General features: G+C 41.2%; 1 protein-coding gene across 4 annotated transcripts in view; it reads left to right on the top strand.

Moving 5' to 3' along the window:
- Window positions 1-23,466, top strand: part of wdr7 (WD repeat domain 7) — a 153,438-nt gene that overhangs the window by 124,823 nt on the left and 5,149 nt on the right. For all 4 annotated transcript variants that reach the window (XM_075456574.1, XM_075456575.1, XM_075456577.1 and 1 more), the window contains 5 exons: window positions 6,899-7,016; window positions 8,720-8,869; window positions 8,952-9,034; window positions 10,472-10,571; window positions 21,293-21,397. In XM_075456574.1, coding sequence (XP_075312689.1) covers window positions 6,899-7,016; window positions 8,720-8,869; window positions 8,952-9,034; window positions 10,472-10,571; window positions 21,293-21,397 — 556 coding nt within the window. The remainder of the gene's footprint in view (window positions 1-6,898; window positions 7,017-8,719; window positions 8,870-8,951; window positions 9,035-10,471; window positions 10,572-21,292; window positions 21,398-23,466) is intronic.

Here is a 23,466-nt window from a genome sequence, read left to right on the forward strand (position 1 = left end):
GCGCGGTTTCCCACGCAGCAAGACGCACCGTAAAGTAACATCTCCATGAACTGCATTGCAAAAACGAGTTCTCAAGGTGTCCCGCCATCGTTTGTTTGAAAAATTAGATGCAGACAGGTGTATTTCACCCTACCTCCGACGCATGGCTTGTGCCTACGTCATTGTACACGCCCAGCATTTTATGTGTTTCGTGTGACGCTCTGCCACTAGGCCACGCCCCCTGAACTCAGCTTCAGGCGACACGGGTCACCCTGACACGCCAAGCGTTCACATTGCTCGACGCGGGTCGAAGGTGCAATTTGGACCCGCTAAGGTAGCGGGTCACAGTGTGAAAGGGGCTATAGACTGACCGATAAATCGAGAGCTTCGCCACCCTTTTTCGGCTGAGGACCATGGTCTCGGATTTGGAGGTTCTGATTCTCTGTTCGACCTTTTGAAGAAAAAAGTGACGACCCAACAAGGCACATAAAGAAATGCTTTAGTGAAATCAAAACCAGCCAGTGCATAGTCAAGCATTTAATTTTTCACATTATCTACCCTCTCAGAAATCAATCACACTCAGAAAGGAACTAACACAACCATCTAGTAAATCAGTTTTTGAGTAAAGCTTTTTCTTTAAACCATCGGGTACTGAGCCAGTAGTAGATGCCAACTAGAAAACAGAAATATCTGTTAGCATATACTGTAAATCCTCTCTTATGCCCTTAGTGAGATACTGACTCAACAAGCCATGCACAAATCCATGCATGTGCCTCTCGGGGGGGTAAAGACGGCACTCTGCTACTCCTTTGTCTGGCACTTTAAAGCTAATTCACAGCATCCGTGTCAAACTCAAGACAGCCGACGTGTACAGAATACAAACAGGGGTGTGCGTTATGTTCGTGGACATGTTCCACACATGACTGAACAAAATGAAGGTAAACTTCTGAAAGTAAAGAGGACAGATGGCTGGTTTATGTGGTGGCAGAAAAACATAAAACGTCAAGCAAAACAAAGAGGAAAGTTCAGCATAACTAGCAGTGTAATTAACAGGTTTGGCCTGTTAAAGGTTAAAGGTCACCCCAAGGTCAGAAACTCAAGGGCTACATCTCAGACTCTGCAGGCCTCAGTTAGCATGTTGCACTGGCAGCGCTGTGTAATAAATGGCACCTTATCTATTTACAGAGGTGGGTAGAGCAGCCAAAAATTTTACTCAAGTAAAAGTAAAAAGTATTCATCCAAATAATTACTTGAGTAAGAGTAAAAAAGTGCTCGGTGAAAAAACTCCTCAAGTACTGAGTAACTGCTGAGTAACGTCTGATTTATTTGTTAACACAAGCATTCAATCAGACAGACAAAAATACTAAATAATCATCTTTAGGCAAATTAGAGTTCATCCAATTGATAAAATAAATAAAAATAAATTAATTAATTACAAAATAGCTTAAATTAAAGTAATCCAGGTAAATTCAAGAACTTCAATAAAAAATAAAAGAGACTTAGGAAATGTTTAAAACATATGTAACCCATATGTAACCTAAAAAACAAACATTCACCTATCCATGGGGGAAAAAACGAGTTTAGGAAACTTAGCGCTACATGTTTCCTCAAGTTAGATGTTGAGTTTCTGCTGAAATGTGCGTTTGTTTTGGTTGACACAGAAGACACATAATGTAGCTGCTGTTTCTCACTCTTTGTAAGGTAAACATGCTTTCAGTATGAGGCCTCGTCTGCGTCTTCATTTCCCACCGTTGGTTCTGACATTTTTCATCTGTTTCTTTGTTTGTTTGCTACGACTGCTAATGCTAAAGCTAACCCGTCCCGCCGCTGAGATTGAGTATTGTCACGTGACCAGACCGCACGGCTGCGTCTGATTGGTGGAACACAGTCAGGTGGTAGAGCCTTTGGCGGAAGTCTCTCTCTCTGTCAGAATAAAACATTAAAATGAGGCGTACGCGGGGGGATAAAAATAATGAGGCGTAGAATACCAAAGAGGTAAGAAGAGAAGTAACCAGCTCATTGTAGCCTAATGTAGCGGAGTAAGAGGACAGTTTCTGCTGCACACATCTACTCAAGGAAAAGTAAAAAGTATAGAGATTTAAAACTACTCCTAGAAGTATAATGTTTTCAAAAACTTACTCAAATAAATGTAACTCGTTACTACCCACCTCTGGTTATTTAACTAAAACTAAGCCATTATCCAGAAGCAGTTTGTTCGTCTAAGGTTGTGTTAAAGTTGTTCAGCCTTTATACATGAAACTACTACTTCCCGAGCGTATCCTGCACGATGAAGCTTCTGCCAAAAGTGTCGGGGGGCCTCGCATGTGTCTGTGAACACAGCAATCAGTAAGCCAGTTCAGGAGCCGGTCAATAAATCAGTCCGTAAGCCTGCCAGCAAACCAACCGGTTACCCCATCTGCCCCCCGCTGTGAGACCCAATCCGTGACTCAGTCAGCGCCCCAACAGCCAGCCAACCGTGTGCAGACTGTTCTGCTTTCTTACGGCGGGGACTCTCATCATGTGACTCCAGGTCATTCGCTCCTCCCTCGCAGTCGAAAATCAATACTTTTCCAGTCCTGGCTGTGTCTGCATGTGTGCGACTCCGTATCGACTGGATAATGTCAGCGTGGTATCGGCTGTGAATGCAGTCATGTTGCCAGGTTCACACACGCTGAACCCTGCACTCCAGTCCCTCCACCTCCACATGAAGCACCAGAAAGTTCAGCGTTCAGTTGAAACATTTCGGCCCCAACTCACCGTCTGTTTTCAGTGAAACCGCTTCCATACACACTTATATTGTTTGCATTACTTTTTTTATTTTTATATTTATTTTTTAATATTTTTATTAGATTTTCTGACAACAAACAGCAAAACAAAACAACGTGGCCACCAAAAAATAAATAAATAAATAAATATTAATAAAATAAAATAATTATTTGACTACCGTAAATTCTGGACTATAAGCACTGGAAAAAATGCCCCTCCAAAAATAAGTAAAAAAACAACAAATAAAAGACGTTTTTGCTTGAAATAAGCAAAAAAATCTGCCAATGGAACTAGTGAAAATCGGCTTGTCAAGAATTCTTGAAATAATATGTGATATTTAGGACTTTTGAGTTAAAAGTGATCTTGAAATTAGCTTAAAAACCTCTTTAAATTTAAAAAAAAAAAGCTTGTTTCATGTGAAATATGACTCAAAACAAGATGTTTTCAAGACTTTTTCATTTAACAAGATATTCCAGATGTATTGTATTAAAACAAGTCCCTATATCTGGCTGAAATGGTGCTTGTTGTGTCTTATATTAAGTGTAATGAGATACTCAATGAGACAAATATACTTGGTAAGATTTAGATTTTTTCCAGTGAGCCGGTACTCTTTCCCCAGGCTTTGAGAACTGCGGCTTATATTTAGCCTCGTAACATTAGACCAATAACATCAACGAATGGTTCACAGTGGTCCAATGAAATTGTACGATAAATCAAACATACTTATACTACTAAATTATATTTAATTACAAATTAATTCAATCGCCCTCAACATGGAAAACAAACGCCGAAATGCACATGATGCAGCTTTTAAAGTTAAAGGCGATCAGTAACTTTTCCAGGTAGGCTACCGTCTTTTTTTTTTTTCACCAGCCGTGTTACAGGCAATGTTGGGGGGGGAAAAAAAGCATTTACGCCAGTATTTGTACGTTACCGATAGGTATTTAAGTTAAAACCATCGATGTTACAGGCACTGTTGGGGGGAAACAAAAGCATTTACTTTTTTTGTGAAACTTTCAGTGAAACTTTTTTAATTTCAAGATCACTTTTAACTCAAAAGTCCTAAATATCACATCTTATTTCAAGAAATCTTGACAAGCCGATTTTCACTAGTTCCATTTTTTGCTTATTTCAAGCAAAAACGTCTTTTATTTGTTGTTTCTTTACTTATTTTTGGAGGGGCATTTATTCCAGTGACTCCCTGCTGCAATGCTTTTATTTTCTGTGAAGCACTTTGAATTGTTTTGGACATGAAATGTGCTACAAATAAATGTTATTTAATTTGACTTGATGGATACATGTCCACATACATTGCATTACCTTTTTTAAACATTTCCTCTGGATCTTTGGATCCCTGGAAACCTGAAACCTCTTCTCCTGTATGTGCATGCATGTTCTCTCATGACTCAAACGATAATCCAGATTATCTCATTACACCTGCTAAATGTCGGCCATTAACCTCGCCGGGGTCTCGGCACAATTAGCGCTCCACGTTTCCGCCGCGTTACGTCAACATGTCGACTGTTTCCAATTACAGCCGCCTCTCAAAATTAAATTCAACTTTTCAATATCGCTGATGCATTGCCAATATATTACCGGCATTAATTGCATGATGTGTAGCTGTGATGGGTAATCAGATGAGCTTGGTTGTCCCTCCTCCTCCCATCCCTCCCTCCTTCTCTCTCTCCCCGAAGTCATTTGTTAACAAGGTGGCCTCCCTCGGCCTCCCTCGGCCTCGTGGTCTTCCCCTCTTTTCTCTCGCCCTCGCTCTGAGGGGTGTGTGGCCAGCTGTTAGGATGTGCGTGTGTGTCTAATTCCTGTTGCATTGTGGGAGTCCATTATGCTGTCGCCCGGTGAATGGCTCCCATTGACTTGGCCTTGACATTATAAGCTGCTCGCTAATCTCTTCAGTCCATATATTAGGAAGACTCAATCTCTCTCCGCTCTGCTTCTCAGATTTATCTCGTTTTCTTCCCAAAGTGCTTTGTTCGGGCTGTTTGGCTCCCTCATTAGACGGGTAAAATCCCACAAATATTGTGTGTTTTTCCCTCTTTGTCAACGGAGAAAAAAAAGTCTGTTGAAAAGCTACAAACCACCGTTGAACATTGATGATAAAAATCCTCTGTGATCGACTTTATTTAAGGGAGGGAGAAGTTTGAGGGTGTTTTTTATCAAATCAAATTTATTTGTAGCACATTTCATGTACAAAACAATTCAAAGTGCTTCACATAAAATAAAAGCATTGCAGCAGGGAGTGTAAGAAGCATTAAAAATACATAAAAGAATATAAAGAGAAACAAATAAAATTATTAAAATTGGTCATTTGTTCCCACAGCATCAGGCAACAGTGACTGCTAAGTTCTTCTCAAATTGATTGATTTATTTTTTTTTAAATTTTTTTTTTAATTGAATTTGAATTTTTAGAATTTTTATTTAATTTTAATTATAATTTTAAATTAAAATTGAATTATTTAAATTTATTTGTTTATTTAGTCATTTATCATTATTATTATTATTATTATTATTAGTTAGTAGTAGTATTTTTACTAGAATTGGTATTATTATTGTTTTTGTTAATATACAATCATTGTAAATATTTATAATTTTTTTTAGCTACTTGACTAATTTGAATTTGAATAAAGTATTTTTCTATTTCTAAAAGCAAGCAGATAAGTTCAAAGATATCGTGCAGATTTCATGCATAGACACATGAGAACAGAAATGTTTTTAACCTGGATTTAAAAATGTCTCCATTTGGTGAAAGTTTCATCTCCACTGGCAGTTTGTTCCACTTGTTTGCAGCATAACAGCTAAATGCTGCTTCTCCATGTTTAGTCTGGACTCTGGACTGGACCAGCTGACCTGAGTCCAGTCCATTTCATCATTTACGATGATGAAATGCTGAAATTCCTTAGTTAAATGAAGACTTCTCGTCACTCGTTTGTCCGTTTTTTTCCTGGTTTTGGAGAAGATGAACTCATGATAACATCATCCGAATGCGTTGAAATGAACAAAGGCTTTTATTACCCTTTTATTATGGGGTTAGTTTTGCGTGGGTCGACAAAATTTGGTACACTCATTCATCATGCCCAGACGCACAAAAAAGTCTCTTGCCGCCATGGTCCCACGTCCACAGGAAGGCGGCCATTTTGAATGGAAGGTGCGTTTTGGTGCCACTTTTGACCAATTCCACGCCTTGCATATGATCGAACTCGTCCTACAGATTTAATGCTACAGACTTCAAACTTGGGGCGACGCCTCAAAGTTTGATGACTCGCCATCACTCGCCACAAAAAATTAAGTCGCTTATAACTCCCACATACATGATTCAATCTGTCCCAAACTTCATACGGTGAATGCTGGACCCAGCCTGAACGCGCACATATTATCATAGTGACATCTACCTTTAGCGCCACCTGCTGGTGGTTGGAAACGTCTTTTTTTTTTCCAAACCTCGCATTTGATCGAACTCCTCCTACAGATTTAATGGTAACAGCTCCAAACTTGGCCAGGTTACTCTTAAGACATGGGGGTTACAAATCATGGAGAAACTTTTCCAAACTCTGAACGGTGTGGGCGTGGCCAGGCGGCGAAAATCGTGTGATGGAGTTTGTGGTTTGAAAGCCTTATCATCATCACAAGGTCATGAAACTTGGCACACACGTCCACCCTGACGACCTCATACGTATGTAAAGGGTACCGTGTCCAAAATGGCTCAGTGGCGCCCCCTAGAAATGTTAAAAAACCCCTCCACATTGGGGTTTTTATGTGCTCGTACGTACGCAGAGGGTATCATGCGTGTGGGCAGAGCTGCTGCCCCAACGTGCGCACATCTCGGTCCCGCTCAAGGCTGCTTGCGGCTTTAATTTGGAATGCATTCATTAATTTATTTTATTTTATTTTATTTTATTTTATTTTATTTTATTTTATTTTATTTTATTTTATTTATTTATTTATTCTTTTCTTTTTTTTCTTATTAGTTATTTGTTTATTTATTTAAATGACATTACAGTTTGTGAACCATGAACACAAAGCTGTTACAACACTGCATTTTAGTGCTGCTTAACTCATATTTGCTGAGAGCTATGAATGAAGCACGAACATAAGAAAAGCAGTTCACCTCTTCACCGTCTGCCCGTTTCTTTCTCCACAGCATTACTATGGGTTTGCCCTTAAACCCCCCGGCGGACTCGGCTCGCTCGGCGCGTCACGCCCTCTCTCTCATCGCCACCGCCCGGCCACCCGCCTTCATCACCACCATCGCCAGAGAGGTGAGAGAGAAGCATCCAAACAGCAGGTTCAGAGGGTCCTCAGATTCCTTTTTGGATACTTTTTAAAAGCAACATATCAGCTCCACTTTTACATTGACACAATTTGTAAAAGTTCACCTGTAGGCGGGCACTACAGGTGAATTGGGTAATATTTTTTAAATAATAAGTATCACCATGAAACTTCCTCAGTTGATTACTTACAAAAGTGTGGAAAAAAATGTATTACAAGTTTTAGAAATTTGTTTGTTTGATTTTGCAAATTAGACATTATCTTAATAAATATGCGCACATTTGCATATATTTCCGGAAGATAGATCTGAACATATAATAAAACCAGGTGCAAAATTCTTTTTTCATTTTGTTTACACACAAAATGTAAAGAAAATTACAGAGGGATTTCAGGATATCTGCTTTCATTTCCTAGGAAATCAAAATATGTCCATAGCCTAAAAAACATAGATTTTCGCCATATTTTTGGAGGTTCAGTGGCAGGCTCAGTGGCAGGCTCAGTGGCGGGCTCAGAGGCAGGCTCAGTGGCGGGTTCAGAGGCAGGCTCAGTGGCAGGTTCAGAGGCAGGCTCAGAGGCAGGTTCAGAGGCAGGTTCAGAGGCAGGTTCAGAGGCGGGCTCAGAGGCGGGCTCAGAGGCGGGCTCAGAGGCAGGCTCAGAGGCAGGCTCAGAGGCGGGTTCAGAGGCAGGCTCAGTGGCAGGCTCAGTGGCAGGCTCAGTGGCAGGCTCAGTGGCAGGCTCAGAGGCGGGTTCAGAGGCGGGTTCAGAGGCGGGCTCAGAGGCGGGCTCAGAGGCGGGCTCAGAGGCAGGCTCAGAGGCAGGCTCAGAGGCAGGCTCAGAGGCAGGTTCAGAGGCAGGCTCAGTGGCAGGCTCAGTGGCAGGCTCAGTGGCAGGCTCAGTGGCAGGCTCAGTGGCAGGCTCAGTGGCAGGCTCAGTGGCAGGCTCAGTGGCAGGCTCACGCACACTTGTAGCTCCCCCTTTCATCGAGGCAGGAAAAGTAAAATATCACAGGAGAAAATAGACAAAATGTTGGTGCTAACTTGAAATTAAAGTGTTACTGCAACCAAAGCCATTTGTACTATATATATAACTGGATGAGAATCGACAAGAGAACCGAATCGATTAGCGATATCGATAATGGAACCGGAATTGCTAAATTCTTAATAATTCCCATCCCTAAATCTCTGGGTCCAATTTCAAAGTTCTGACTTTGAGAAAATGAATTTAGGCCAAAACGAAGTTTTAAGGATTTCTTAGTCGGGATGTAAAACGTAGGAAATGATGCGAGTTGAGCAGCTGTTAGCTGTAGAAAAGCTAAAAGCAGGAGCTAAGGAGCTTCGACTTCCCTTTTCTGGGGTACAGTAAACGCAGCATGATTTGAAATTGAAGTTGTATGATAAAAAAAAATAAAAATAAAGATAAAATAAATACATTTTATAAATAAATTATTTATTTTTATTTATTTATTTATTTATTTATTTATTTATTTATTTTTATTTTTATTTTATTTATTATTTATTAATAAATTAAAAAAAGATAAAAATGTGGAGACTTTCTACTAAACCACGTGGATATGTTGAAGTCTCTTAGTTCTCAGTGACTTCGGTGCTCTAATAAGCAAAGAAAAGGGGATTTTGTCCCCTTCATGACATATTTTTGTTTTTTTTCTCAACCCTGGTTTTTGGTTGTTTTTCAGGTTCATCGGTTCAACGCGGCTCAAGCGAACTCTCAGTCACAGCAAAACGTTCACACCACCACTCTGGCCAGAGCTAAGACGGAGATCCTGCGAGTGATCGACATCCTGATAGAGAAGATGCCTGGAGATGTTGTCGATCTACTGGTTGAAGTAAAAAAAACATTACACATATCTCATGTTATATTTGCTGTGAAAAGCAGCCCAATAACAGACAACCAAACCTCTTTTTCAGGTGATGGATATCATCATGTACTGCATTGAGGGTTCTCTGGTGAAGAAGAAAGGACTGCAGGAGTGTTTCCCTGCTATTTGCAAGTAAGTGTGTGCATTGGTGTGAGTCCTTTCGAAACCATTTGCTCAGAAGGAAATCAGCAGGGTGTGAACTTATCCGACGATTTGTTGTCAAAGGTCAGAGGTCAACTCACATTTGATGCGCCTCGGGGCTTGTGGAAGCACCAACTTCAATCTGTGTGCATGTTTCTGAATATTTTAATATGTGATGGGGACAGCTTCTGCTCTCCCAGTAGCAGCAACGAACCTCACCGACAATATATGTGGCTAAAGAAGCCGTCGGGTCTGCTAATGGGTGAGGCCATGGTCCACAAAGACCATGTGGAGATATGCCTTTGGTGAACCAAAATCAAGCTGGTATTTTAAGTATCCTGGGAGACACTCAGTGGGTCTACATTGTGAGATTAATTTGATTATATCTATATGTAGTTGGGTTATGGCAGTGAATGAATGGGATCATAGGCACAAAGCGTGTCATACGATGTTGACGCCACCTATCAAAAGCGTCAACGTGTGATTAAACTGAAGCTACGTTCACTCAGTGGGGTCACATGAAACTGAAAGGTTTAGATTATTGGCTAAATTACAATTAGAATGAGTTATTAATGGGTAATTCTCCTTGGATATATGGCGGTGAATGAATGGGATCAGAGGCACAAAGCGTGTCATACCCCGGTATGATAGGTGGCGCTGTACCCATTCCAACTGTTGCTAATAGAGCCACTTCCTGTTGACCTCTTCACCACCAACAACAACAACAAACTCAGGCATTGGAGAAAGATGGAGAACGCAGAGCCAGATGAAGCTACGTCCCTCTACATTTGCTCTGTGATGAGCTGCTTGTTGCACAAACTCGATGCCCAACGGAGCATTCTCCATCGCGTTGTTTGTTTCTTTCTGACGGCGACAACAACAGGAATATCGTCTCCTTTGACTTCCGGGTCACGACCCCGGGAAAACATCTGGAGCATGCGCAGAACGCAAAGTCTGATTCACCACGTGCTTCAGCGTCTACAAGCAGGTTTAGAGTGACTTTCAACCCAGTTATCTCGGGGTCTGAATCCGATCCGATCCACTTCTTAGTCAGATTAAGGTGTCTACATGCACTTAATAACTCAGTCTGATTGTAATTTAGCCAATAATCCGATCCTTTCAGTGCCATGTGACCCCACTGAGTGATTGACATGAATCAAGTCTCTATTAGCTCACAATAACTGTATTAGTTCTAAATTGACCAGAAGAACAGCTCCTGAACAAATGAAGGAAAATACAACAGTGAACCTACCTGAGATTAAGTCTGATTGTAATTTAGCCAATAATCCGATCCTTTCAGTGCCATGTGACCCCACTGAGTGATGAGGGTGCGACCATCTTAATGGCTGCCATTTATATTTATCCCTAACTTTGTTCTAAAGCGTTTAGTCATGCCCAGTTGATGTATCTACGTGTCCATTTGTGCAGGTTTTACATGGTGGGTTATTGTGACCGAAGTCACCGAATTGCTGTTGGAGCTCGCCAGGGCTCAGTGGCCCTCTACGACGTCCGTACCGGAAAATGCCAGGTACAGCCTCACCAGCTCCGCTTTTATTTTATTTATTTTATTTATATATTTTTTTTAGCTAATTGACTAATTTTCATTTCTCCCATTGGGGGATGTATGAAGTATTTTTCTATTTCTATTCTGTTTTGCCTGCCACTTTACTCAATTTTCTACCTTTATCCACCCATAATCCCTCCAACCATCGATACCTCTTACAGTCCTCTCCATCCATCCATTCAGTCCACAGTCTGTCCATCATCTATTAATCCACCCCTTCTTTCACCATCCCATCCACCCACCCTGCATTCCCTCACTCTGAACTCTAATCTGCACCATCATCCACCTATTTTTACCTCAAATCTTCCTTTTTCCGTATCATCCATCCGTTCATTGATCCATTTTTTGACCCTCTCATTCTCAGTCGTCGGCCGTCGTCCCATAAATCATTCTCCTTTTAGATTCCTCTCTTTGTTTCTCACCTTTCTTTGTAGTTTTCTTTTCCTCAATCCTCATCAGGGAAACATTCCCTGGAATGAAAGGAGGAAAAAAAACGGACGTGCAGCAGAATTTGAAGGGTGTGAATGAGCTCGATTGAAAGAGGAGGAAATGAGGAGCTCCGTTCCCTTGACTTTGCTTTTATCAGCTAACTGCCTAATGACTAAGCAGCGACTCTCTGCATCATGTTTTAGTCCCAGTTTGTTTGATTGTGTGTGAGATGGTTCATTTTATGTGTTTGTGTGTGTGCCGTTTGCCTTTGTTTCTGTGTATTTCTTGTGTGTGTGTGTTGGTAATTTGCTGCGTATTGATTTTCAGTAACCTGAGCAGTCCAGTCTGGTGGAGGGGGTCATTTATATCTGATAACGGCGTGGCCCTATTCACCCAACATCTAGTTTGATTGTGAGCAAGTGTACACGTGTGTCAGCTGTTAGTGTGCACGGTTGAATGTGTGTGGTATTTAGACTAAATAACATTTAATTGATAATGGACGTAGGGGACGTGCGTTTTGTGCGTTTCATTGCAAGCGTAAAGGAAAGCTATCATCTTGATTAATAGAGTTCAAAATCCTTCAGTTTCTATTAATTCTGCTTCTTTTTAGGGATTCTCCCACTTCTTGGTACTTTGAATCCTACTTGCAAGTGTTTGCTAATGTACTCAACCTAAAATGAAGTATGTTGGAGGCAGTTTTAAGCTTCCTATCCACATTCATAGTCAAATTAAGCATGGTAGATAACTAGTTCTCTTCTACTTGTAAGTCTCCATCAGCTGTTTTTAAGGTTGTTAGCCATGCTAATGACATGGCTAACAGTGGGTCCAGCTCTTTGGTTAGCGCTTAAATCTCTCAAAAACCCTAATGGATGGGTTGCCAGACCCTAATGGATGGGTTGCCAGACCCTAATGGATGGGTTGCCAGACCCTAATGGATGGGTTGCCAGACATTCGTAGCCTCAGAGGATGTATCCTGCTCATGTTGGCTAGACCGTGATCAGCAGTGGTAGAAACATTGACTGTGTTCGAAACCGCATACTTCTCCTACTACTCCTACTAACTTTTTGAGTTAGTATGTGATTTTTAGTAAGCGAGAAGTTCCCGGATGCATACTAGATTCTCCGAAATGTTGGGTATGCATCATGAGGTTACTACTCATACTCAAACTACCCAAGATGCAACGTAACGTGACGTCGCTGATCGTTATTTCCTGTCAAAACGGCAGTTTCAAGCTAGCTACAACGAGGGTAGGTTCACTTCCTGTTTTCAAAACAAAAGCAACGATTGTATCGTAATGGCTATGATAAAAGGCAACGATTACCCACAATGCATTTCGCTCCTGCCCGATCCGAAATCAGCCGGCATGAAGCTGATTTCTCTTAAGCTCTAAACTCTGTAAACTTTAGCAACATTTGAAACATTTTCAGGCGAGAAAGTAGTCGTTTAGATCCCCAACGTGTTGAAAACCTGACAAAATACCGGCTGTTTACAATTTTGTTCCAACGAATTCGGCGCTACTAAAGCTAGCCGCAGTGAGCAACGCACTTCCTGTTATTTTCACAAAATAAAATACCCGTTGCCTTTTATCATAGGGAAAGCCACTACCATACAATTGGTGCTTTTGTTTTGAAAACAGGAAGTGAACCTACCCTCGTTGTAGCTAGCTTGAAACTGCCGTTTTGACAGGAAATGACGATCGGCAACGTCACGTTACATTGCATCTTGGGTAGTTTGAGTATGAGTAGTAACCTCATGATGCATACCCAACATTTCGGAGAATCTAGTATGCATCCGGGAACTTCTCGCTTACTCAAACTCGCAAACTAACTCAAAAAGTTAGTATGAGTAGTAGGAGAAGTATGCGGTTTCGAACACAGGTAATGTCAGAATTCCACCTCCTCTTATGCTCATCAACCCAAAAACAAAGCTTTTCCATGCGACCACACATCTTAACAGAGGCAGATCTGCTATGTTCTCTTGTCCTTAAACCTGACAGTCGGTGTACCAGCATTCAGCTGCACCTTTGGCCTTAAAACATCAGCCGTTTCTCTTGAGGACAGATGAAGATCCTTCTTATAAAGGCCAGTTTTCACAGTTGAAACGGCCTCCATGGTTTGTCCGTGTTGGCCCTGTGATGGACTGGCGACTCATCCAGGGTGCACCCCGCCTTTCGCCCCGTGGCAGCTGGGATAGGCTCCGGCCCCCCCACTGACCCTGAATTGGATAAGGGGGGAGGGGGGGGGTAGAAAATGGATGGATGGATATCTGTACTTTATTAGCAGACTGCTTTATCAATTTTGAAATGAATAACAACCCTAACTGCAGGTGAATTTACACAATTTCCCTTTGTCTTTGGATGATTTGTTGCCCTGCGATTTGGAGATTTTGAAAAGATGATTGCTCTTGTTGTGATTACATGTGATGGGCAAATTTAAAGGTTTTTTTTGGTACGATTGAACACATTTTACAAAGGTTTGATTTATTTCAGTGTGTTAGAAATGAGGCCGAGGCCCGAAGGAGAAAAGGACGGAAAGGGAGGCAGATTAAAGCTCGACAAATAGGGGATCATTGAGGAGCCAAAATTGGGGGACAGTAAGCAAAAAGAAGATGAGGGGTAGTTTTTGTTCATAATTCATCTGTGAGTGTGTGTGTACAAGTGTGTGTCCAAGCGTAGCTAGCTGGTCTCTGCATGGCCATCTGCCACAGCTTTGATCAGCCTCTGTGAACAGCCCTTTGTCAGCTGCATTACTCTGTCAGTGTGTGTGTGTGTGTGTGTGTGTGTGTGTGTGTGTGTGTCCAGCTGCTTGCTTTTTCTAACAGACTCGACCGAGTCTGCTAATTGAACACAAAGAAACAATCTCACAGATCCTTCTCTCCCTTTCTGCGCCGGTTTCTTTCTGTAACCCCTGAAAGCGCAGAAGAAAAACACCAAAAGGTGTTGCTCGGGCCACAGAATTCGCTCCTCCTCTCTGTGCATCCCATCACAAGCCGAAACCTGGAGAATCGCCCATTGTCCTGATTTTAAGCTGGAATTACACTTCACGCAGAGCAGGAAACTGCAGCGACAGGACAGATAGCAGCGCTGCAGATTGTGGTTTTTATAGTTGAGCCGTTTAATAGCATCCAGTCACTTTACTTACAGAACGTTCTTTCATTGATTGTGGTGGAGAGTTGCATCTAAGTATGTTTCTGTGTGCAATCATCCTCAGTTTACATTTGCGTTTTTTGTAGGGCTGGGCAATGATTAAAATGTTTAATCTAATTAATCACATGATTTCCCTGATTAATCACGATTAATCGCATTTGTACGCAAAATCCAAAAATGAATCCAAAAGTAGTGTATAGCTTTTAGCATTTAGTTTTATTTTAAATGTGCTGCCATATGAATGAAAGTGCCATAACATTTGTTGTTCAAACACACTTTTAACATCAGCATCTTTCTGTAGTTTTTATGTAGAAGCCTCGCTCCACTGTCTGTTTCCTTGAATGACTTGCTGCTATCAGTTGTGTGTTTTGCCTTTAAGTGATATTTTAGACTGGAACTACTACGCTGAGAAGACAATTCAACTTGGCAGAGTTTACAGATGACTTTGGTTCTGTCGACTCCGCCGTCTGGAAGAACTTTAACATGAAAATGGCCGAGTAAAAGTTCCGTACCCTTCTCCATGTTTGGTGGATCCGCCGATTACTTTCTTTTCCGGTTCCACAGCAGACAGCAGCAGACTTTTACAAAATAAAAGCCTGTGAGCAACAGACTTTTACAATAATAAAATAGATAATAAAACAGGGGTGGTTTGTGGCGTAGTGGGGTTGAGCAGGCGCCCCATGTACAGAGGCTATAGAGTCCCGCATCGGACGGCCCTGTGCTGCATGTGGTTCCCCCTCTCTCTGCCCCCTGCTGTTTTAAAGTCTATTCTCTGAGCGACAGGAAGCCAGTGCAGAGACCTGAGCACTGGACTAATATGGTCGTATTTCCTGGTTCTGGTCAGGACTCGAGCAGCAGCGTTCTGGATGTACTGCAGCTGTCTTACAGCCCGTTTAGAGCCCAGTGAGCAGGCCGTTACAGCAGTCTAACCTGCTGGAGGCAAACGCATGGATCAGTCTCTCTAAGTCTGCTTTAGACACTATTCCTTTGATTCTGGCAATGTTTTTTAGATGGTAAAAAGCTGCTGATGTTACTGATTTAATGTGGCCGTTAAAGTTCAGGTCTGAGTCCAATATTACCCCGAGATTTCTAACCTGATTATCAGGTTTTAGAGAGAGAGTCTCAAGGTGACTGATAACACTTTCTCTTTGTTTCTGTGGGCCACAGACAATGATTTCAGTTTTGTCTGAGTTTAGCTGGAGAAAACTGTTTTGCATCCACACACTGATCTGTTCGATGCAGCGACACAATGTATCTACAGGCCCGTGTTCTCCTGCCGTCAGTGACACGTAGATCTGAGTGTCATCTGCATAGTTGTGGACACATTATCCAATCCAATCCAATCCAATCCAATTTTATTTATAAAGCACTTTACAACAACCTCAGTTGACCAAAGTGCTGTACAGAAAAATAAAAACAAAAAAATTAAAAGAATAAATTAAAAGACAGACAACAGCTATATGATTTAAAACAATAATAATAATAAAATAAATTAAAAAAATAAAATTATACATGCAGCATCTCACATCGTGTCAAAAGCCAAGGAGAAGAGATGTGTTTTAAGATTGGATTTAAAAACAGACAGAGAGGATTATAGCTGCGTATTAGCTGGCCTAGTGGAAGCATGTACAGATTGAACAATAGGGGTCCCAGGATTGACCCCTGGGGAACCCCACAGGTCATAGCCATTTGGTCTGAGACACAGTTACCAATTTCAACAAAATACCTCCTGTCCTTCGAGATAGGACTTGAACCAGTTTAAAGCACGACCAGAGATTCCCACCCAAAGCAGTAGTTGAATCGGCCTTATGTGAGTTTTAAAACCAAAATGCTGTGCGCTCACCTTTGTTCTTCCATGTCATTAATTGTGAAACATGATCTCACAAAAGTGAAACGTTGTGATGCAATTCTCAGCGGATGAAAACAAACATTTGGTGGGGGTTTAATAATGTTGTCATTCACAGGGGAGCCGAGGTTTAAGATGCTGCCAGTCTTAGTCAGAGCAGATACAGAAACCAAGCGGGGTGAAGCATCTGTGTGATCCGCACACACACACACAGTCCTCGGGCATCAGGTGTATAGAAGTACAAAGTGCTGTAAATGGTTTCATTGTGCTTCACTGCTCTCTGATAGGCTGATTGATTTGGTCAGCAGTCCACTGTGACACACATGCACACTCTGATCATAATATCTATGAAGTCATCAATGTTTAATGCACATTCAACAGTTATATTCTGCACATGTAGGTTGCAAACGTGTCCACTGATACACTGAAGGCGATATTACGATATTCATTCAAACGATTGAAAGCAGAGGTTTAGCGGCAGTTTTCTTTGGTTCAGCTGTTTTGGTTCGTTTACATCCAGTTGAGTTGAGTGACGGGTGGAGTTCAGCCTGGGCTGCCTGGTTCCAGCATACAGGCACAGGAGTGGAGACGAGTTGGTCTGTCCAACACCAGGTGGCGATGTGTTCCCCTTTAAGGCCTCGGTATGCTTCTCCATCGCTATCCTTCAATCCGACTCCATGGTCACGCAGAGGCTGTTAAACATTCAGAAGTTCTCTGTCGGGATGTCGGATACCCAAGGCAGTTCACCTCCCGATCAGCAGGCGGTGCTACGTTAGACGACCCAATCTGGCGACGTCCTATGGTGAAAGTGGTTGGTTGGTTGTTCACCTTCCGGCTCCGTTCCACTCCTCACAGTGAACGATGGCGACCGAGAGAGAAAGACTGTTGTTGGAGTTGGAGCTTGTTGATGTTCAAATGCAAATAATTTTAACCAAATGTTGACCGGCACACAGTAAACTCTTTCAAAAATGGCGGCGTTGTTGTTCTGAGAGGAAGGAGCTAAACCGGGAAAGTGATTCTGGAAATTATGTTGTTAGCCGACCAATCACAACCCTTGAGGTCTCCGCGAGTCTCCGTCGCTCTCCGTAGGCGACCATAAATCAGGCTTGAGTTAGATTAACACTGATTGTCCAGAGCAGCACCAGCTGTTTTTGTATCGTTCCTCTTCTTCTTGATCGAATCTGTTCTCGTTGGCCACCTTCAGGCTTAAGCTAACTTTAAGCTAACTCGTGTGTCACTTCACCCTCTGTGGGATCAACAGAGACAGAAACAAACATGCTGCCATGAATTGGGCTTCAGAAAAAAGCTCTATTCACATATTTGGTATTTTTATCCCCGTTTGCTGATACTGAATAACATCGAGCGCTACAATAAAACGTTGCTGACGCAGTAAAAAGCATCGAGCACTGAGACAAACTCTTGAAAAGCATCTTGTTGTTTTCATCTTTATATTTAACACGGCTCATGAAGAGGACTCTCCGTAGACGACCATAAATCAGGCTTAAGTTAGATTAATTATGATTGTCCAGAGCAAACATTATCTTGTTGGTGTTCGGCGTCTTTTGATTGACCTTTTACATCAGACTCATTTAGCTGGAGGAAACTGTTACGATGTCACGATGTGGGCCGGTCAGCGTTTGTTCTTTGCATAAGTTCTGCACACTGTACTGTTTTTAAGGAAAGATGCCATTTATATTTAAAACATCCATTGGCGACAGATGAAAATAATGGATTGTAGTCTTAACACATCCGTCCAGAAAGTCTTCAGACCGCTCTGGAAACGAGGAAATGAATGGACACTGGAACTATTGGGCTTAAAGTCGTTTACATTTAGATTTTTTTTAAATCAAATAGAGTTCTTCTTGCTTAGCTCGTTGACCAGGTCATAGTTCCCACATTTTTTCCTTCTTTTAAAACTATTTTGTAATATTTCTGCTCACACATTCTTCCTCTGCCAAGATGCTGAAGACTGGGGATTCACCCACAGGCCACCTATAAATGTTATCTCTGCTACGCTGCAGCCCCGTATCATCACACTTCCACTCCCGTGCCTCACTGTCCGGCCCGACGAGCTCCACGCCGACCACGCTGAACCCCATCGGAAAACATTTATTCCGGTGTCTTCTGACCAAAGAATCTGTTCATCCATGATTCTTTAAAGTTTCTTTAAAGGCAGGAGGTTTTACTCAGGTTCATCACACCATCTCTGAAGCTGATTTGATTGATAACTTTTAGTCCTTTACAGCTCTTAGTGGTACTATTCCTCCTGATTAAAGATGCAACTTTCAGCTCGTTTTCTGCTGGTTTGCCGGTCTTCCTTTTGTAATCTTAATCTCAGATATGTTCACTGTTGTATTTTCCTTCATTTGATCAGGAGCTGTTCTTCTGGTCAACTTAGAACTAAAACAGTTATTGTGAGCTAATAGAGACTTGATTCATGTCACACACTCAGTGGGGTCACATGGCACTGAAAGGATTGGATTATTGGCTAAATTACAATCAGACTGAGTTATTAAGTGCATGTAGACACCTTAATCTGACTAAGAACTGGATCGGATGGGATTCAGACCCCGAGATAACTGGGTTGAAAGTCACTCTAAACCTGCTTGTAGACGCTGAAGCACGTGGTGAATCCGACTTTGCGTTCTGCGCATGCTCCAGATGTTTTCCCGGGGTCGTGACCCGGAAGTCAAAGGAGACGATATTCCTGTTGTTGTCGCCGTCAGAAAGAAACAAACAACGCGATGGAGAATGCTCCGTTGGGCATCGAGTTTGTGCAACAAGCAGCTCATCACAGAGCAAATGTAGAGGGACGTAGCTTCATCTGGCTCTGCGTTCTCCATCTTTCTCCAATGCCTGAGTTTGTTGTTGTTGTTGGTGGTGAAGAGGTCAACAGGAAGTGGCTCTATTAGCAACAGCTGGAATGGGTACAGCGCCACCTATCATACCGGGGTATGACACGCTTTGTGCCTCTGATCCCATTCATTCACCGCCATATATCCAAGGAGAATTACCCTTAATAACTCATTCTGATTGTAATTTAGCCAATAATCCGATCCTTTCAGAGCCATGTGACCCCACTGAGTGACGTTATTCTCCACTCCCTCTGCCTTCAGTGTTCTTTAGCTCGGGCTGCTGATTGTTTGCAGACGGACCTCTGCCGGCCTTTTGATCAGGCAGTGACGGTGAATTAGATTTGGGAGTTTTTTAAAAGAAGAAGAAGATGATAGAGGAGCGAGACTGAGAGAAAGAAGGGTTGAAGATGGCAGAAACCCAAAACTCTGCTTTCCACCCAACACTGCTGGAATCTAATGTGATTTCCTCTTATAGGAGGAGGGAGAGAATGAATTAAAAATATGAGATTTTCATTTCATTGTGATGTCGTTATTCTCCTCGGCTTCAGTGGCCACAGACGGGTTATTATTTCGGGGTCTGAGTGTGACGCGTGCTAATCTCATCTGCTGGGTTTGTAATCTCAGGCGCAGGCTGAGGCCGGGTGGGGATTTCTCCGAGGGCGATTATTGCGTTTCACGCCCGCATCTGGTGGGACAGTTGATTGCGTTACGCGCCGTGCAGCGGCGTTATATTTTGTCCCCTGAGTTCTGCTGGCAGCTGGCAGCATCTGTCGGACCAGAAGCTGCCACTCGTCTGATGGAATTATCTCATCCAGACCCAACTCTTCCTGTCGGGGAAAACGCGGCTGAAGTGATGACTTTCTTAGAGACGGCTCGATGAAATTTCAACGGGGACCAAATTTGTTCTGTTTTGGTCATTTGTTCACACAGACGATAATTATGTTTAAAGAATACGCGACCTCTGGTGGTGTAGAAGAATGCATTTTGGTCCAAACAATGATGTTATCGCCTAAACCGGGGGATGTCCAAAGCCGGTGGGTTTTAGACGTTTCCCTTGCTTCAACGCAGCTGATTCAGATGAAACGGATCCCTTCAAAAGATTCTTAAGCTGTGCACAAGCCTGCTGATGCTGCGTTTTATCTGAATCAGGTGTGTTGAAGCACCTGAAACCTGCAGGATGAGCGACTCAGCTGTTTGGTTTCAGTGGAGCGGAGCTTGTTCACTTCTCAGCAGGCTGCGTCACCATGGCAACTTATTGGAAAAATGATGAATTCTCTTCGAAAAATTAAATTTCACTTAGAAGACCTCATGAGACTGATTACAAAGTGCATCAGTAGATCACATCAACCCTCTGAAATGCTGATTAAAATCACAACAGAAACCTTTTTTATTGTGAGAATGCTTTAAGGCTTTAAGGTTTCCCTTTATCATTATTATTCCGCCAGTTTTCGGCACCTGACTAGTCGTGCATACTTTCAGCTATTTCTACAATTTTGGTGTCAAAACGTTCAGCTCTTTCAGCAGATTCCTGCTATCATTTTTGGTGTTTTTAACTTTTACACTTTTTAAGATATTCAACTTTTATTCAAATTTTCCCGTCATTCAAATGAATGGAAACTGCATTCAGCTCTTCCAAATCATCCTCCTCTTTCCAACCTAACTACTTCTGCACGCTTTCAGCTAGAGACACCATTCAAACTTTAAAATGTTCACAAGACATTCGGCTATTACCAATTGTTTCAGCTTTTTCAAATCTTCAGCCAATTTTGAAATATGACAGTTTCAAAAACATGAACATTTTGCTCATTCTTGATTTTTATGAAGAGCACATTTTTTTCAAACAAATTCCTCTAACTTTCATACAGTTTAACTTAGAGAAACAAATTATACCTTAAAATGTAGGAAAATTTGTCCTCTTTCAGCCAATGTAACTACTAAAGAGCTCACATTTACAGAATTTCAGCTATGAGCCTTTAACCGAGATCAACCTCTCAAATTCTCTGACTAACTCTAATGTTAAGTTTGGTAGTTCACAAAAATCACAAAATTCCTTCAACCAATACCTTAGCAACAGTTTTTACTGCTAAAATTTAACTATTTTCAGCTTTTTTCAAAGCATGGTCAGCTATCCCCATTCAGCTCATAAGCATTCTCACTGCTGTTTCACAGGAAAAAAGCTCTTTGTAGTTATATTTCACTTTCAAGAGTCTCAAGCATTCGTTTTATTTATTATTTTCAAACTATCTTGCACCTTTTTAAACATTTTCTTCCTCATTGTTCTTCAGCTGAAACCTCTCCATCACAACTCGGTGATGCAAGAGGAAACTTGGACCCGTTTTCAGTTTTTATTCTAATCCCGGATGTCAGCTGCTGCTGTTTAAAACAAGCCTCCATTTTTCTTTCTCTGTAGAACATCCACGGTCACAAAGGCCCGATCACATCAGTGTCATTCGCCCCCGATGGCCGTTACCTAGCAACCTACTCCAACGCTGACAGCCACATCTCCTTCTGGCAGGTAAGATGCAGGCAAACACTGATGCATGCTGGGTGAAGACGCTTTTAAAACGGGGGTTTCTGTAGCTTGGCAACAACTGAGCTGATGATGTCACACATTAGCTGATGATGTCACACACAGCGTCAGCAGGCAACATGGAATGTAATGATGATATTGGCGTCTTGATGTTCCTGCTGTGTCCTCATCAGGGCTCCAAACTCGTCCATTTTTTCTGCCAATGATCTCACATTTCCCCTGATGATCGAGGAAAGAAATGATTTAACCATCGGATGTCTAAGATGTCTCCAAGACATCTTGATTTGGGCTCTTATTCCAGACATTTGGCTTCAGGAAGCTCATTTAGCTTCTCCAACAGATTAAAACCTTAATTTCATCATCCTTACGCATCATAACAGATGTAAACAGTCGCCAAAGTTCACGGCAGACGCTCAGCCGGCTGCCTGTAGGGCAAACGTGCACTTTTTCAGAGGTTATTGTAGGAAATAACATCAAATTGTCATTTTAAATCAGGCAAAATCTAAACCCACCTCACCTGCTTCAGACAGATTTCAGACAGTTTTATCGTCATTCAGAACCACAGCATGGCAGAACAAAATACAGTTTCTGGGGTCTCGGTTAGCATTAAATATTAAGAAATATTAAGATATATTTTATATATATATATATATATATATATATATATATATATATATATATATTTTTTATTTACATTCATGTGTAATATTTTTTTACATTACATTTCATGTAAAAATGGGTGGGAATAAACCAATATTTTTGGTTTATTGGCAGTTGCATATCTGCAACTGTGGGTGCTACAAGGTTAAAGCCTTTCCAAGAACGGACTCAAGCTGAAAATGTCAGATTTTGGAGAACCCGACATAGATCAACGCATCAGATTTTAATCAAATCAAATCAAATTTATTTGTATAGCACATTTCATGTACAAAACAGTTCAAAGTGCTTCACATAAAATAAAAGCATTGCAGCAGGGAGTGGAAGAAGCATTAAAAATACATAAAAGAATATAAAGAGAAACAAATAAACAAATTTAAATGAATTTAAAAACAAGCAACAGTCCAGATAAGTTCAAATTAAATTAAATTAATTTTACTTCTGTCGAGGTCTAACAGGCTGAAACTGCAGTTTGTTTGTCTAGTAGAGATAACTTTCATATCAGCCGGCTCGACTGCAGTCATCCAGCTGAGGGGACCAGGCCGTCTCCATGGTTACCGAATGATGCACGAGTTATTTATCTCGTTATAACGGCATGTTTGGTGCGTTAAACCTGATTCCATTCTTCAGACGCTCGTCACACCAGCGGGACTCACACAAACGCTCCACATTCCATGTTTGATTCATAGGCTACTTTATTCAGTTTTCAATGAAAGGGGGTAAAAAACCTTTGCCAGAAATACATATAAACACATATAAATACATATAAACACATATAAATACATATAAACACATATAAATTCATATAAACACATATAAATATATATAAACACATATAAATACATATAAACACATATAAATACATATAAACACATATATATATATATATATATATAAACACATATAAACACATATAAATAAATATATATATATATATATATATAAATAAACACATATATATATATATATATATATATATATATATATATATATATATATATATATATATAAGTACATATAAATACATATAAGTACATATAAATACATATAAACACATATAAATACATATAAACACATATAAATAGGGGCGGACTGGGGAGAAAAAGTGGCCTCGAAAACCAGCGGTAAATTAACTCGTTATCTCGAGAAAACCATTAAAAAAAGTTTATACGTAACCACGTCTGCTTAGCTAAGAATCAAAAGTCAAAGTAACATCCATGTGAGGTCCAGGATGCAGGAACAGTCCACTTTTCTCCTCGGGGGTGTAACATAATGACTGATTGGATTAAAATCCTTCATCTTCCACAGATACTTGGTGGAAATCTGACTAAAGTTAGCTGCTGAAAAACAGCAAAACGGGCTCTGTGAGCGTCTGTGTGAGCAGGAAAACCAGCAAG

Source organism: Odontesthes bonariensis, chromosome 22 (genome assembly GCF_027942865.1).
Source record: "Odontesthes bonariensis isolate fOdoBon6 chromosome 22, fOdoBon6.hap1, whole genome shotgun sequence".
Taxonomy (NCBI): Eukaryota; Metazoa; Chordata; class Actinopteri; order Atheriniformes; family Atherinopsidae; genus Odontesthes; species Odontesthes bonariensis.